The sequence below is a fragment of the Anomaloglossus baeobatrachus genome, chromosome 1, assembly GCF_048569485.1.
Source record: "Anomaloglossus baeobatrachus isolate aAnoBae1 chromosome 1, aAnoBae1.hap1, whole genome shotgun sequence".
Classification (NCBI taxonomy): Eukaryota; Metazoa; Chordata; class Amphibia; order Anura; family Aromobatidae; genus Anomaloglossus; species Anomaloglossus baeobatrachus.
In genome coordinates this window covers 53,468,413-53,485,831 of record NC_134353.1, presented here as the reverse complement: position 1 = coordinate 53,485,831, position 17,419 = coordinate 53,468,413, and the positions used below count along the sequence as shown (strand labels likewise).

The window sequence follows — 17,419 nt, the reverse complement described above, 5'->3', positions numbered from 1 at the left end:
CTCCGGTTTAGAGCTCCCTCTGCTGGCCTGTGGGAGAAACTGTGTTGAATGATGTTACTTACTGGCCAATGAACTTCCCCAACTACCTCCAGGCTCAGCATTATCCCTTTTGAGGAGGGCAACACTGCTGTGGCAACCAGACTGCTGGGGCGCCACACAGGTTTTCCTAAATCATCTTTATGGATCGGATCCTAAAAATGTTCTTGCCTTGAGTTACGTTTCTTGAGGGCATCAGTTTTGGAGAGATTCTTACCTAGGTTTACACCGGCATCGCCTTTTTCTTGTCCCTAAAAAAATAAGAAAAAATTACAAACTAAAACGTGGACTACTGTCATTAATCAAACTCTATAAAAAAGAAGTCATCTGTAGGATCGCTAAAGATCCAAAAAATGGAACAAATGCTTGAGATGTAAAGTACTAGGGATCCACATAAAGTTTCATGCAAATGTTTCAGCTTGTATTAGGTGCTCTTTACACTTTTTTTTCTGTAGATATCCTACAATTTCAGTTTGTTAATGAACTGCACAATTAAACTTCACGGATATCGATCTTTCCGCTTGGCAGCATACACAAAATTAAAGTGACACAAATGCACTGGAAAGGAACAGTCAGAAAACCCTCCAAAAGATAATGGTCCAACTAGTGGCCACAAACAAGTCCTCTGTCCATCCATCCAGACTTATTCTTCTCTAGTTTTGCTAGTGTCCCTTGCCTAATGTGGCTCCTACAGTCCATTCTGGGTGCAAAAGTAGTCCAGCTTGGAACATCCATGGGTGCCATCGGAAAAAGGTTTCCCATGTGTCCCGGCAGTCTCAACAGTACGGAGTATTTTGAGCGAAGGAGTCTGGAGATGCCATGGTGAATGTTATGCTGCCTACAACATCATCCAGCATGGCTCTGGAAAGGCATGTTCTTGGAGGGTCACCTAAAGCTCCATGTATAACCAATGGCACTCTGACTACAGTTAGTTATCTGGATAAAATCCTCAGAGCCATAGTCAGTCCTTACTCGGGTGCAGCGGGCCTTGGGTTCCTCCTGGTGCAGGACAATCCCCGGCCTCATGTGGCCAGAGTGTGTAGACAAGTCCTGGTTGAGTAAGACGTGGATGCCATTGACTGTCCCTCATGTTCCACCTAACCTGTAACCAGTAGGGAATCTCTGGGACACTATATATCAGTGCATCCGACAAAACCAAGATGAGTCACAAATTGGCCAAGAACTTTGATGCCCTAATCCAGGTCCAGATCCATCTGTCATCTGACCCGGTGCATGCGAGCACACAGACACGTAGGGGTAATATATTACTAAGTCACATTATAAAATGCCATGATGAAAATCACAGAAATTCGATCCTTAATTGTCACGGCGATTTGGAGACCAGCCCTCACTTGGTCGATGATTTTGGTTTCCATTCACCATTGATACCTTATTTTGGTCTCAACGAATTACACAATTTATGTCAGTTTTAATCTTTTGCTCATCAAACTCCAATATGTGATTTAAGACTTCCCTTCTTTAACTTGAGGAGTGCATTTTATATATATATATATATATATATATATATATATATATATACCCTATTTATGGATGATGCCGGTATAATATTGGATTGGATTACATATGGAGTTTAAATCTAATTTAACTCTAGTCTGAACAATGAGGGCTATGTGGAAAATTCTGGGTTCCATGAAATGTGCAAAACATTTTTAAAAATAAAAGCATATGACTATATGTCATGATTAGTGATGAGCTAGTACTTCCATGCTCAGTACTCATAACTAATGATGAGCGAGCACTACCATGCTCAGGTGCTCGGTACTTGTAACTAGTGATGAGAGAGCACTACCATGCTCCGGTGCTCAGTACTTGTAACTAGTGATAAGTGAGCACTATCATGCTCGGGTGCTCGGTACTTATAACTAGTGATGAGTGAGTGTCGCGGGCGGAGGAGGGGACGCCACGCTCTCCCTACTGCTCGGGTCCGGCTGCCGCGGCTGCTGCGGCCTGCTGCTGCTCGGTGGCTCGAGCGATGAGACGGATCCCGGGGACTCTAGCGGCGCTCCTCGCCCGTGAGTGAAAGCGGATTGGGTTTTGGGATATAGTTTATTGTCCGTGACGCCACCCACGGTTGTGGTGATTTGTTGACACCACCGCTGCTCTGTATGGGGATCCCGGGAGTGATGGTATGGAGCAGCTAGATGTTAGTCCTCCCCTCCGTGGGTAGGGGGTTGGTTGTCCCGGGGCCCAGTGATGAGGTGGGAGATGCAGGGCTTGGTGGGGCGCAGGGACGCGGGGGCAGCTCTGTGCCTTGCGACACTGTGGTACTCACTCAGCCTGAGACGATGACACAGTTCTCGGTAAAACACACGGCTGGAAAGACGGTTCCCACGGACGGCTGCACTTGCTTTTCCCCAGTAGTTGACGGTGACGGTCCCTTTTCCTGCACCTAAGATGATGATGGTTGCGATGGGTTCCCACCGGTAACCCGCTCCCCGGCTTGGATATAGGCCGGAGGAGCCCTACTTTGCCCGCAGGCGCTGGCCCTGAGAAACTGGTGCCCTGGCGGTGGCGGTGTCTCTCTGTTACGGTTGGACTGTTGCCTTCAATCGGGACTTGGTTGTTGGGAGACAGTCGTCCCCTTCACTGACGGATTTGGCAAATTATGGCGACTCCTAGCCTTGCCGGGATCCGAAAGGCCCCTGCCCTGGTGCTGACTGTTCTTCGTATACTGCTCCAGACCGCCGGGTCACCACCCGTCCGCGGTCCTTCCAGCAACCTCCGAGCAGTCCCCCTGCAGACTATCACCGCCGTCTGCTGACCTTGCTGTCACTGTCCGGGGCACACACCCGGACCAACTTCAGGCTTTACAAACTGTCACTGCTCTTACTTTCCTCCTTTACCACTTCACTTCGCTTCCTTTAACTTTCAACTCTAACACTCAACTGCCTGCTTTTCCCGCCTCCAGAGCTGTGAACTCCTCGGTGGGCGGAGCCAACCGCCTGGCCCACCCCCTGGTGTGAACACCAGCTCCTGGAGGAAGGCAACAAGGATTTTTGGTTAGCCTTGGTGTTCCTAACTGGGGTGTAGGGTGTGGTGGTGTTATGACCTGTGACCCCTGGCTTGCCCAGGGCGTCACATTCCCCCTTAGCAAAATGCAGACCGTCCGCGGGCTGCCCGTCCAACACCGGTTTTATTTTCTGAAAATATATAAAAGGTAAAACGGTAAACATAACAATTTATGGCATCATCCCACATCGGGAGGTTCAGTACTTAAACGTTGCAAACGGTTTACGGTTACGGTCTCCCTCTCTCCCACCCAAGTAACCTGGCCCTGATGCTGCCCCTAAAGCCCAGGCAGCACCCCTTGACCCAAGTCCAGCACAAGTTACCCGAGCGGGATCTGTCCTTCCCCTCCAGAGGGTAGCCATCGGTTCCTGTGGTGGCTGGGCCCCAGCCGGCTCTACCGCGGGCCCTCCCTCCAACCTGCCTCTCCGGAGGCGGCAACTGCGGAAACGGTAACGGTAAAACAACTTATTTACATTCCACTAACGTTTGTGGTTGCCCTGCAAGTTCACGGGCTTGTCCATGAGCAGTTCCTCATGCAAACTTTTTAAATGGTCCCCACGGGGACAACGGTGCCGGCAACGGCCAGTTCTCTCAATCACAGTGGATAATCTGGTTACTTTTCACGGTTATTATCATTTTTCATCATCTTTTTCAACTTGCAAACAAAAACTCAGTGGTGGTCCCAACGGGGACTGGACAACGGTGCTCCGCTGCCATTACTCTTGGTAGTCGGCTTCGGCTTCATCTGAGGGAGGGGGTGCAGAACTCACACGGCTCTCCTGGCTGCCCCTCAGTTTTGCATCTAGGGCGAACCACCCCCTCTCTCCACAGTGCCGGGTATACTGTACGATGTCACCCGGCATCAGGTTACGGCCGGGATGCTCCTCAGGCAGGTGGGCATTCACATCCCGCCGGGCTACAAACACTTCGGCCTCCAGGCCCGATTCATATATAAACCCATAGCCTCGGCGGACATCAAACCGCCACACCTGCCCTTCGTACAGCGGGCCCCGGACACGGAACGTCGCCTGGCGGAGATTCTCCTTCTCTCGGATTGCCCGTGCCACCAATTCTGCTTTCCTCTTTTCCCTCTCACCGATCTCCGGGCCCAGCGGTACCGGCTCTCTGTCCCAATATGGCGCTGCTGCGAGCTCCGGCGCATGGGTCGGGCCCCGCGGGACATTCTGGACGCTGCCCACTGTCAGGGATCTGGGCGGCGGGTCCCGCGGTGTCTTGGCCTTGGGCGCTGCCTTGCAGCAACAACCTGGCGCCACCTCAGCCGAGGTGTGGGGGATGGGCACAGGGGCTTTCCGCGTCTGGGCCTTTGGCTCGGAACGGGTCACCAGCTCCGGCTCGGGGGACTTCTCGGGGGATGCCTCCGGTGCAGACTTCGGGGCCTTCCATGGCAACACCTCCGGTCGACTACGGGCTCCGGCTGCAGGTCGGCCCGCCTGGGCAGGGATGCTGGGTATTGCTACCGGTTGCGGTGGTAGCGGGCCTAGTGGCGGGGTCACGGCCTCCGAGACGGGTGGCGAGGGGGGCAGCGGGGGGAGAGGGCTTGGACCGGATCCCGCAGCCGCGATGACCGGCCCTTCAAGGGCATCGGGGCGTGGGTCACTCACCCTCCCTTCCTCCGCTTCCTCCTCGCGTCTCTGCACGGCTGCTATAACGTCCGCCATGTCGGTCTCCCACTCCTCCATGAGGAGCTGCATCCTGACCTGCAGCCATTGGTAGAGCTGCGCGGTCCGGATCTCCACCCACGCCGCGGTTCCAGGCGCGGGGGCTACGGTGTCGCGGGACGGCATCCACATGGTGACTTCTTCCAGGAACAGGGTGACTGCAGAGTCCTGGCGTCCCTGCTTTTATAGCTGCGCTCACATGCAGCCAGCCGCCATCGCGTCCCCCTTAGCTTCTTTCCGGCCCCTCCTCTATTGGGGCGGGGTTTCTGGCCTTCGCGCCTCTGCTACTCGAGAAGACACTCGAGCGGGAACTTTTCGCGCCAAAGATGGCGACTTCTGAAATTTTTCAGCCGGATACCTCCGGCGGTAACAAGGCGCACCTCTACCAGACGGCAGAGTGGTAAGATCCTGTTCGTGACGCCAAGTTGTCGCAGACGGAGGAGGGGACGCCGCGCTCTCCCTACTGCTCGGGTCCGGCTGCCGCGGCTGCTGCGGCCTGCTGCTGCTCGGTGGCTCGAGCGATGAGCCGGATCCCGGGGACTCTAGCGGCGCTCCTCGCCCGTGAGTGAAAGGGGATTGGGTTTTGGGATATAGTTTATTGTCCATGACGCCACCCACGGTTGTGGTGATTTGTTGACACCACCGCTGCTCTCTATGGGGATCCCGGGAGGGATGGTATGGAGCAGCTAGATGTTAGTCCTCCCCTCCGTGGGTAGAGGGTTGGTTGTTCCGGGGCCCAGTGATGAGGTGGGAGATGCAGGGCTTGGTGGGGCGCAGGGACGCGGGGGCAGCTCTGTGCCTTGCGGCACTGTGGTACTCACTCAGCCTGAGACGATGACACAGTTCTCGGTAAAACACACGGCTGGAAAGACGGTTCCCACGTACGGCTGCACTTGCTTTTCCCCAGTAGTTGACGGTGACGGTCCCTTTTCCTGCACCTAAGATGATGATGGTTGCGATGGGTTCCCACCGGTAACCCGCTCCCCGGCTTGGATATAGGCCGGAGGAGCCCTACTTTGCCCGCAGGCGCTGGCCCTGAGAAACTGGTGCCCTGGCGGTGGCGGTGTCTCTCTGTTACGGTTGGACTGTTGCCTTCAATCGGGACTTGGTTGTTGGGAGACAGTCGTCCCCTTCACTGACGGATTTGGCAAATTATGGCGACTCCTAGCCTTGCCGGGATCCGAAAGGCCCCTGCCCTGGTGCTGACTGTTCTTCGTATACTGCTCCAGACTGCCGGGTCACCACCCGTCCACGGTCCTTCCAGCAACCTCCGAGCAGTCCCCCTGCAGACTATCACCGCCGTCTGCTGACCTTGCTGTCACTGTCCGGGGCACACACCCGGACCAACTTCAGGCTTTACAAACTGTCACTACTCTTACTTTCCTCCTTTACCACTTCACTTCGCTTCCTTTCACTTTCAACTCTAACACTCAACTGCCTGCTTTTCCCACCTCCAGAGCTGTGAACTCCTCGGTGGGTGGAGCCAACCGCCTGGCCCACCCCCTGGTGTGAACACCAGCTCCTGGAGGAAGGCAACAAGGATTTTTGGTTAGCCTTGGTGTTCCTAACTGGGGTGTAGGGTGTGGTGGTGTTATGACCTGTGACCCCTGGCTTGCCCAGGGCGTCACATGAGCACTATCATGCTCAGGTGCTCAATACTCGTAACTAGTGATGAGTGGGCACTATCATGCTCGGATGCTCAGTACTCGTAACTAGTGACGAGCGGGCACTACCATGCTCGAGTGCTCTGTACTCGTAACTAGTGATGAGCGAGCACTACCATGCTCGGGTGCTCGGTACTTGTAACTAGTGATGAGCGAGCACTACCATGCTCGGGTGCTCGGTACTTGTAACTAGTGATGAGCGAGCACTATCATGATCGGGTGCTCGTAACTAGTGACGAGCAGGCACTACCATGCTTGGGTGCTCGTAACTAGTGACGAGCGGGCACTACCATGCTTGGGTGCTCGGTACTTGTAACTAGTGACGAGCGGGCACTACCATGCTTGGGTGCTCGGTACTTGTAACTAGTGATGAGCGGACACTACCATGCTTGGGTGCTCGGTACTTGTAACTAGTGATGAGTGACCACTACCATGCTCAGGTACTCGGTATCCATAGCGAGAAGTTTGATGCTCGGATGGGCTTGACTCGTTTCTTGCGTATAATGAAAGTCAATGGGGAACTCAAGCATTTTTATGGAAGTGGTAGCTCACTCATCACTAATCATGTTGTGAGAAATGTCACTGGTCTGGGAACAAGCTCATCTTTAATCACACTAGATATAACTTTACAGATGGCCACAGGTGCAAAAAAACAGATGTCACAGAAGTCACAAGTTAAAGTTACCAACCACAAGTGAGATGCACAATTCTACATCTGTAGGATTATCACCAGCTGCATGTCACTACACTCCGCAAAGCAGAAATCTAACCCTGTGCCTATGGTAAAGCTCTATACAGTGGGGAAAATAAGTATTTGATTCACTGACAATTTTTCAAGTTTTCCCACCTACAAAGAATGGAGGGGTGTGTAATTTTTATTGTAAGCAACTTCAACTGTGACAGAGAGAATAAAACAAATCCAGAAAATCACATTTCATGATTGTTAAATAATGAATTTCCATTTTATTGCGTGAAATATGTATTTTATCACCGACCAACCAGCAAGAATTCTGCTCTCACAGACCTGTTATTTTTTTCTGTAAGAAGCTCCTACTCTGCACTCATTACCTGGATTAATTGCACCTGTTTGAACTCGTTACCTGTATAAAAGACACCTGTCCACACACAATCACACTCCAACCTCTCCGCCATGGCCAAGACCAAAGAGCTGTCTAATCACACCAGAGACAAAATTGTAGACCTGCGCTAGGCGGGGATGGGCTTCAGGACAATGGGCAAGCAGCTAGGTGAGAAGGAAACAACTGTTGGCGCAATTATTAGAAAATGGAAGAAACACAAGATGACTGTCAATCTTACTAGACCTGAGGCTCCATGCAATATCTCACCTCATGGGGCAAGGATGTGTCCCACCCCATGGCTATGGGGTACTCAGTCCCGGGCCAAGTGTTTTAGAGGAGATGTCACTGTTACTGGCCGATACCCAGTTCTGTGACCCTGGGGGTTGCTTAAAAGCAGTTTTGTACAAGGGAAGAATAAAAAGTGTTTTTCGTGACGCCACTTGCGGGTTGTGGCTAGGTGAGGGAAGCCGCCGCTGCAGAGTCTCTCACTACTGGGGCTGGTGGTATTTGGCAGCTTAGATGTTGTGGCCCTCTGCAAGTAGGACTGAGCCCCAGGGGATAACAGGTGCGAGAAGAACTCAGGCAACACCAGAGCTGCAGTTTAACTTGTCTTTTACTCACAGGTTTGGTGAGCAGCAGCCCGACTGGTACTGGTCTGTCCCAAATGGGGCCTTGGGGTTCCCTTCGTCCCAGTGTCAGTTCTGTGACTTGGTGAGCTTTTCTTCCTTGCACCCCTCTCTGGTTGATGGGTCCCTGTAGCCTGAAGTGTTTTTAGGGTCCCCTACTGGTCTTTCAGTCATGGCCAGTTTGCAGGCAGCTTGAACCTTGTCTGGGTTGGACCTCTGTCTCAGCTCCCTGGGTTCTCCCTTTGCTGCTGTGCTCCGGGCACTCAAGCTGGTGAATCCCATCACCGGGCAGAGTTATCAGATGAGCTTGGAGTGTCTGTCTGACCTAGGGTTCTGCACCCCGCCGGTGCCCAGTCTTGTGAGTACTCTCCCAGCGACTGTACTCCTTTTCACTCAGTCAGTCACTCCACACTTGTCATCTGTATGCACGTCAACTTCAGACCTTCTCACTCCATGTCTGATTACCGTCAACTGCCTACTGCACTGTCTAGCCCCTCCTTCTTTCCTGGTTTCTGACTAACGGGTTTGGATCAGTCTCCACCATATGTGGCTATCCATCAGGTCCGTTTCTAGCCTGTCACCTAGTTTGGAAGGAAAAGGATATCAGTCTGTGTGTGTATTTGGTCTTTACCGGCATTGGTCTTCTTCTTCGAGATTAGCACCGCATCTGTGACTACATGCAATACCTTGTGGCACCTGACCCATCAGGGGCGCCACAGATTGGCATCATATCACGTTCTTACTGTATGTCCCCCAGTGTATATATCATTGTCCTATAGTAATATCCATAAAATCTTGAGCACCATTAATATAACATTATGATATGTCCTATATCAGCCCGGTAATCAGTTTTGCTCAGCCACACATTATCTGGCAAGCACATCTCCGAAGAAGTAGTTTCCCGTAACTATGTACCCTTTTACAGGCATTGTCTCTTCCATAACCATTTTCTGCTCCCACTATGTTATTTTGGATTTTTTACTTTATGCTGTCAGTAGATTTGCCAATTTTTTCAGGAAGTCAGGGGACATTTCAGAACAGTAAATAAATATGTGTGACATATGGTCTACCTGGGTGTGCAAGATCAACCATATGCATAAAAAGGGCACCCTATATGAAATACACATTCCCTAATTTCCATATTTTCTAATGTTTTTCTCCTTATAAAGTAAATTGAATTATTGGTATATGCTCTGACCCTTAAAGAAGATCCGTTACAGGTAAGAAGTGGTCAGTTTTTCATTTTTTGTTTTATTCCTACTGTTCCCCTGAGTATTCAGTTTTTTTCTTTTTTAAAAAATTCCATACGGTTCCACAGATATGGGCTTTTTTATTTGGTGTTAATTTTTATAGTTTACCAAAGTTGTGTGGCTCACAGGATCCTCTGGGGCGTGTCTTTAGGCTCCTCTGCATAATTACCACCAAATAAAAATGCCTATATCTCTGGAACCATATGGCAGATTTTAAAAAAGAAAAAAGTAGAATGTCCAGGGATGCGATTGGAATAAACTAAGAGTAAAAAATGGCCCCTTTTGACCTGGTGACAAGGCCTCCTTATGTGGCCCTTCTATGACTGAAAAAGGCTTAAACACTTAAAAACCTAAAACATCGTACAGTGCATACTTGAATAAATCGATTTACTTTTTTTTTGTTACTTTTCTTCTAGTGTTAAGTTGGTACTATAAGGCTTGCACCCCTTAGCCAGACTTTTCTCCTTTTTCCTTTTCATAAGGCCACTTTACATGCAGCGACATCGCTAGCGATGTCGCTGCCGATCGCACCCGCCCCCGTCGGTTGTGCGTCACGGGCAAATCGCTGCTTGTGGCGCACAATATCGTTAGTCCCCTTCATACATACTTACCTGCCTAGCGACGTCGCTGTGGCCGGCGAACCGCCTCCTTTCTAAGGGGGCGCTTCGTGCGGCGTCACAGAAACGTCACACGGCAGCCGTCCAATAGAAGCGGAGGGGCGGAGAGCAGCCAAAAGAAAGACACGCCCACCTTGTTGCCAGAGGATGCAGGTACGGTGTTGTTCCTCATTCCCGGGGTGTCACACGTAGCGATGTGTGCTGCCTCAGGAACGACGAACAACCTGCGTCCTGCAACAGCAAAGATATTTGGGATTAGAACGACTTGTCAACGATCAACGATTAGGTGAGTAATTTTGTTCGTTAGCGGTCGTTCGTACGTTTCACATGCAACGACATCGCTAACGTCGCTGGATGTGCATCACGAATTCCGTGACCCCCAACGACATCTCGTTAGCGATGTCGTTGCATGTAAAGCCCCCTATAAGTAGATAAAGATGAGATGGTTATCTCACAGCTTGAGAAAAGCTCACAGTTTAAGGATCTAAAAAGTTGCCCACATGTGGGTGGATAAAGGCCACAAGTTTTGATCACTATCCTATTTCTAGAATGCTGAGAATGCTGCCATATTTTACAGTATAGATAACTAAAGTGATAGATAATATTTTTGAATAAATATAATATATGATATAAAATATCTTACGGAAGCAGAGCATCATGGAAGTAATCACAAGACAGAGCAGTAGAAAGCCACACAGTCCGGCCAGAGGAGCCCATACATACAGGTCACAAGATAAATCGAATGATGTTGTTTCTTTATCTTCTGAAAAACCTAAAAAAGACATATTGGCAACATAAAAAAGAAGCAAGAAGATCACATTCATTTCTATAACTACATGTATAGACCTATAGTCACAATGTAGAGGTCAGGGCTGTTTCACAATATACTCAAAACACAAAACCACAAATGAACACATATGGAAAAAAGATGTAAAGAAACACGTGTGTGAAACAAACCAGAATATTTGTGACACTTTAGATTCCTCAAAATACTACCCCTTTTACTCTAATGAATTACACCCCCTTGGCATTCTCTCAAGAATCTTCATCAGGTCTCATCTGGAATGGCACCCCATGAAGAGCTATGCTTCATGAAGAGTCCATGTGTGAAATCACCGGCCTTCAGACAGTGTTTGTGACCATAAGTTGTATGTTGCAGAGGCAATGTTGGCACAGAGTTGCATACATTGCTGATTCCTATTCCACAACTTTTTTATGCTGAAAAAGCCCCCCTCGGCTTATACTTGAGTAAGGGTCCCACTTTCAAGTTATAAGACGCACTTTTTCCATCCAAAACTGGGGTGGGGGGAAATGGGGTGCGTCTTATAACCTGGATAAAGATTACCGGTGCAGAGGAGTGGGGTCACAGGAATGACGGTTGGTGATACTGTGGCTTGGGGATGTTGCGGCGGTGTCGCCATTCAGGAGTGTTGTGGAGGGCGCCATAGAGCCTGCCGCAGGTGGAGACCCTAATTGAGCCCGCCGACATTTGACACAATACACTTCAAGAAAATGGCCATACAAGTGACACGTGCGCAGATTAAGATCTTGGAGAGCTGAGATCTCAATCTGCGCACATGACGTTTCTGCACTTCTGCAGCCAATTTCTTGAAGTCTATCGCATTAACTGCTGGCAGGCTCAATAGTGCCCGCCATGACAAACCTGAGCCCGCAGTATTGCTGACCATCCTTAACCACGACACACCCCGAGCCCGAAGTATTGCCGATCTTCCATCCTTTGACCCTCCTGAGCTGCGGACACCCTTCTATTTCGAGCCCACAGCATAGCCGACCCAGCCTCCTGAGCCTCTCTGCCTTCACTGCTGCACCACGCTGGTGAGCTAAGTTAAGACACATCAGGATTACAAGACGGACCCCCCTTTTAACATTAAAAGTTACTTTTTACAAATTTCCTTCTCTAAATTTGTGGTGCATCTTATAATCCTAGGCTTATACTCAAGTCAATAGGTTTTCCCAATTTCCCAATTTTTTTGTGGTAATCTTTGGTGACTCGGCTTATACTTGAGTATATACGGTATAAGAGAAACAGTCCATCATTACTTTGAGACATGAAGGTCGGTCAATCTGTAAAATTGCTACAAACTTGAAGTTATCCTTAAGTACAGTCATGAATACCATCAATTGCTATTATGAAAAAGACTCTCATGAGAACCCCCAAAAGAAAGTAAGACCAAAAATTACCTCTGCTACAGAGGATAAGTTTATTAGAGTTACTAGCTGCAGAAATTGAAAAATGACAGCGCCTCAGGTATCAGCTCTCATAAACATGTGACGCCCCTGCATCAGCAGCCAGGCTGCTCAGATCCGGATCCGCGGTGGCTCGAGGGGTCTCCGGACCCGGGGGTTGGGGTCGCGCGGCCACTCGGAATAAAAGGGGGGAGTATTTACAGTGGATGGTGTGGAAAGTTTGTGACGCCAGCCGTGGTGCGTGGTAAGATAGAGTACCAACGCTGCAATTGGGAGTACCCAGTGGCGATGGTGTGGGCAGCCAGGTGTTTAACCCCTCCAGTGGTAGGGGAATGCCCTGGGACTCGGTGATGGTGACGGGGAGGTGCCATTGGGACGGTAAGGGTCACTTATGTACTCACTCAGTCCAATAACGCTGACACCGACAACTGTGGTAAACCAAAGTTCTTGACACTGCTGCCACTTGGAGGGAGCACGTCTGGATCCTGTGCCCGTTGGTGTTGCTTGTTAGTCTGTGACCTTTACCTTGGCACCTAGTCTTCTATTTGGTCCCTTTAGCCTGAAACTAATCGGGTCCCGCTCACCAGTGTGGCTAACTGGGTGGGCTTGCTCTCAGGGTTCACGCTTGGGATTTTCTGGACTATGTAGTGGGAAAGCCCTATCCCTCTCGATGCTCTAGTACTCCGATTTTGGAGCGGGTGGAGAACGGATCTTGAAGGCTCCATCCTCGTCGGGTAAATTGTCAGGACGCCTGAAGCTACTCCCTGACCAAGGGTCCACGTACTCCATCATGCCCTGGCTCCTGCCCGGTGATGGCACAAGGCCGCCGGCTGTCCTCCTCCACAGTCCGTGCCCCTTGTCACGATCCCCTGCGACTGGGGTCCAGCTCCTACCAGGCCCAGACCAACGTCTGCCACCTAGTAGTCTCAAGGAGCCCAGCTCCTGACCTCTCCTCCCGAGAGTCACTTCTCAACAACTGTCTCCTGACCTCCTCTTAACCAACCCCCCAAGTGAACATCCCTACTCACTTCAGGTTAGCCAATGGTGTGTCTGGTGGGTGTGGTGCAGAGTGTTTCTAGGATTTTGATTAGCTTATTCTTGGCAACACCAAAGGTCAGGGACCCGTAACCAAGGAGGAGGTGGATATTGTACAGAAGGGCAGATTGCACAATACCCTGTGACAACCTGATAGGCCAGGGCATCACAAACAATTCACAGATACTAAGTGTTAGGCACATCTCAACATTAACTGTCCAGAAGAGACACTGAGAAACAAACCTTTATGGTCGAATAGCTGCAAAAAAGCCACTACTGAGGACCTCAAACAAGAAGAAAATACTTTTGTAGGCCAAACAATACAAGAATTGGACATTAGATCAGTGGAAACATTTATTGTGGTCAGAGGAGTCAAGATTAGAATTTTTACTTCCAATCACCAGGTTTTGTGGGATGAAGAAAAATGAGAGGGATGGTTTATACAATGTGGTGCCCATCGTGAAACAAGGAGGGGGAAGTGTGATGGTTTGGGGAGCTTTGTTGGTGGCAAAATGCAAGGCTCACTTATCTATCACCATGGCTAACATCGTATTTTGCAGTAACATGTCATCCGATGTGGTTTGCACTTATTGGCTTCATCATTTGCATTCCAACAGGATAATGACCCAAAACAGGCTTCAGGCTATTGCTATTATGAAAAAGGCTCTCATGAGTACCCCCCAAAAAAAGACCAAAATTTACCTCTGCTACAGAGGATAAGGTTATTAGAGTTACTAGCTGCAGAAACTGAAAAATGACAGCAGCTCAGGTATCAACTCTCATAAATGATTCACAGATACTAAGTATTAGACACATTTCAACATTAACTGTCTAGAAGAGACAGTGAGAAACAAACCATTATGGTCGAATTGCTGCAAAAAACTACTATGTGATCTAGAAGGAGAAGGATGGAGGCTGCATCATATGACATGGTCTTCACAATCACCTGGGCTCAGCCCAATAGAGATGGTTTGGGATGAGTTGAATTGAAAAGTGAAGGCAAAACAGCCAACAAGTTCTCCGCACCTCAGGGAACTCCTTCAAGACTGTTTGTTGACCTGATGAAGATGGGGTGTAAAGATGTCAACAGAGTATAAGTATGTGGTGGGAGGGGGGGTTTGAAGAATTTAGGAATATAAGATGTAACACATATTCTGGTTTGTTTCACACATGTAGTGGTTTTGCTGCCTTAAGTCTGATTTGGGTGAAAAGAGCATGCCATCCATAGGATCAATTCAAGGCTGCAATCATCTAACTTCACCACATGAGAGACCCCAATGAGATCCATACGCTCACAAGGGGTATCTTGATTCTCCTATGCCCCAATGCATTGTCTGGGCCCTCACCCTCTAGGTGACATATGTAATGACTGTTGTCTGTTACCTTCTTCCCCACGACCGGCTCTGCAGACACTTGAGTCTAAGTGGGTTCTTCTTTACTTTTAATTTTTCCTTCTCACTTTCCCAGAGCTATAACTTTTGATTTTTGAGTCTAGTTGTATCAGGGCCTGGTTTTTTCGCGCTGCAAGCTGTAGTCACTTTCATTATGATTTTGGGGTCCATACGACTTTTTAATCTCTATTGTTACATTTTTTTGGGGGCAAAGTGATAAAAAAACCCCAATTTTTTCCATTTCAGATTAATAATGATATTTTATAATTTCTGACCATTATTTGCACTGCAATACCAAATAAATAATTTTTTTATATATATTTTATTTACATTCTAGGGAAAAGGGGGTGAAATGAATGTTTATATTATTTTTTTATAAACTCTTTTTTTTAAAGATTTTGTTAAATATATTGTAATTGGTCTTAGATAGGAGACTTCAAAGTGTGGTCAATTGATCTCTTGTACAATATTCTTACTGTAATACTGCAGTAAATTATAAAAATACCGATCTTATGTGAAGTCCAGAGACTTCATAGGTATATAAACATGGCTGCCCTGGAGGCCATGACACTGCCATCGGCACTCTGTTGTGATCGACTGGTTCAAAGCCTGACAAAAATGTACGAGATGCTGCAGGGACATGTCTGGAGGGAAAAATGGCACCATTGGATCTGTTATACTGTAGTAAAAGGGAATCATGATGGGAGGACCGAACATGGACAGGTCACTCCTCCCACCACAACCACTCACTCATATCCTGTGCTGGACTGTGCCCACTCACTTGTTACATGTAATCCTTTTCTAAAAAAACCCACATCTGTAAGTGGACAGGTCACTGCCTCCAGCAAGATCAACCTACTCATATCCTGCTGGTCACAATATTATGATCATTTTTTCCACACACTTTTAAACAGTTTACAGGAAGAAAGATCAAGATATTCCGACCATCAAAACAGGCAAAGAAAAAACAATTGTCAAAATATTGTAAATAGAAATGTAAAATGATAGATAGAGACATAGATAGCTAGATAGATAGATAGATAGATAGATAGATAGAGGGATAGATAGAGGGATAGATAGAGGGATAGATAGATAGATAGAGGGATAGATAGATAGATAGATAGATAGAGGGATAGATAGATAGATAGATAGATAGAGGGATAGATAGATAGATAGATAGATAGAGGGATAGATAGATAGATAGATAGATAGATAGAGGGATAGATAGATAGATAGATAGATAGCTAGATAGATAGAGGGATAGATAGATAGATAGATAGAGGGATAGATAGATAGAGGGATAGATAGATAGATAGAGGGATAGATAGATAGATAGATAGATAATAGATAGATAGATAGAGGGATAGAGGGATAGATAGAGGATAGATAGATAGAGGGATAGATAGATAGAGGGATAGATAGATAGATAATAGAGGGATAGATAAATAGATAGATAGAGGGATAGAGGGATAGATAGATAGATAGATAGAGGGATAGATAGATAGATAGATAGAGGGATAGATAGATAGATAATAGAGGGATAGATAAATAGATAGATAGATAGAGGGATAATTGATAGAGGGATAGATAGATAGAGGATAGGTAGACATGAGATAGATGATAGATAAATCGATGGATGGATAAATATTTCTGCCATAGATCAAAAAAAGACACCAAATTATTGATCCTGGAGACGATATATCTGACTGTCACAAACCACCGGGGGGGTCACTCAGAAATCCCCCGCGCTGGCTACCAGTACGTCACAATCGGGGGGTAACAAGTGGGGGTCACCCCTCCTTTATACCTCCCGACCGACAGACAGAGCACGTGACGCGCTCTCTAGCGCCCCTCTTATAGTCAGGCCAATTATGGAATTGCCCGACCATAAGCAAGGAGGCCGCTATACTACTTATGCCGATTATTGAAGGGTCCCCGGTGAGAGTAAGGTATATATTCCCCCGACCTCCGCGGGCGGAATATATAAAATCTCCCCGAACCTCACTGGCCTCCCCACAATAATCCTTGGCACAATTCGCTGCCACCAACCGATTTACGGTAACTATTAGCCGAACACACAGACGTGGGATTCAAGATCGAGATAACAGAACAGCCCAAGATTAATTATATAATTTAATCAGCCTAAAGCACACTAGAACTACAATATATACAATAGGGAATCTACAGAATATACAGTTATGTCAGAGTACAGTTACAGATAAAGCATGGTTTACAACAGGTATGCAATTCAATCAGTTACCTTGTGCGTCTGGCCACAGGGGGGCGCTGTAGACCAGGTTTCTAGGAACTCCCGCAGATGTTTCCTGCACGTGACCCCCAGCGAAAGAACCCTGGAAAATGGTCGAAGTAGGGTTATCAACCTGGGCAGATCCAGGTCCCCTCCTACCTTAGTGACCTCACAGGGAAGCACTGCCACTCCCCCTGCATGGATCAGAATTATCCAGCAAAGGGGATATTGGCCATAACTTTGCCTGGGAGCGTCGTAGGCGGACGCCAATGCTCTCATTGTGACAGTTATGAATTTAGCTACAGAACGAGGGGACTCATGACCTGTCTGCCAGTTCCCCATTGGCTGATATCACGCCTGGGGCATTTCCCAATGTCCTGCTCCCATAAAAAGGGTGTGCCGGCATCGTCCGCATGCGGAGACACCATTTTTATGGTTGCCATATTTATCGGAAATATGGCTTGCGAGATATGAACCATTTTTTACTGGAGTCGTTCTGTCTGGCTACTTCCAGAGCCTTGCTAATTAGATACAACTCTTGTTACAGGGTGACGGC

At 48.2% G+C, this 17,419-nt stretch overlaps 1 protein-coding gene across 2 annotated transcripts in view; it reads right to left on the bottom strand.

The window, feature by feature from the left end:
- Nucleotides 1–17,419, bottom strand: part of CD8A (CD8 subunit alpha) — a 52,741-nt gene that overhangs the window by 13,377 nt on the left and 21,945 nt on the right. The window contains exons 4-5 of one of the 2 annotated variants that reach the window (XM_075346718.1): nt 10,625–10,753; nt 254–287 (exon numbers count right to left, since the gene is read on the bottom strand). In XM_075346718.1, coding sequence (XP_075202833.1) covers nt 254–287; nt 10,625–10,753 — 163 coding nt within the window. The remainder of the gene's footprint in view (nt 1–253; nt 288–10,624; nt 10,754–17,419) is intronic. The other variant, XM_075346726.1, reaches the window with a different exon arrangement.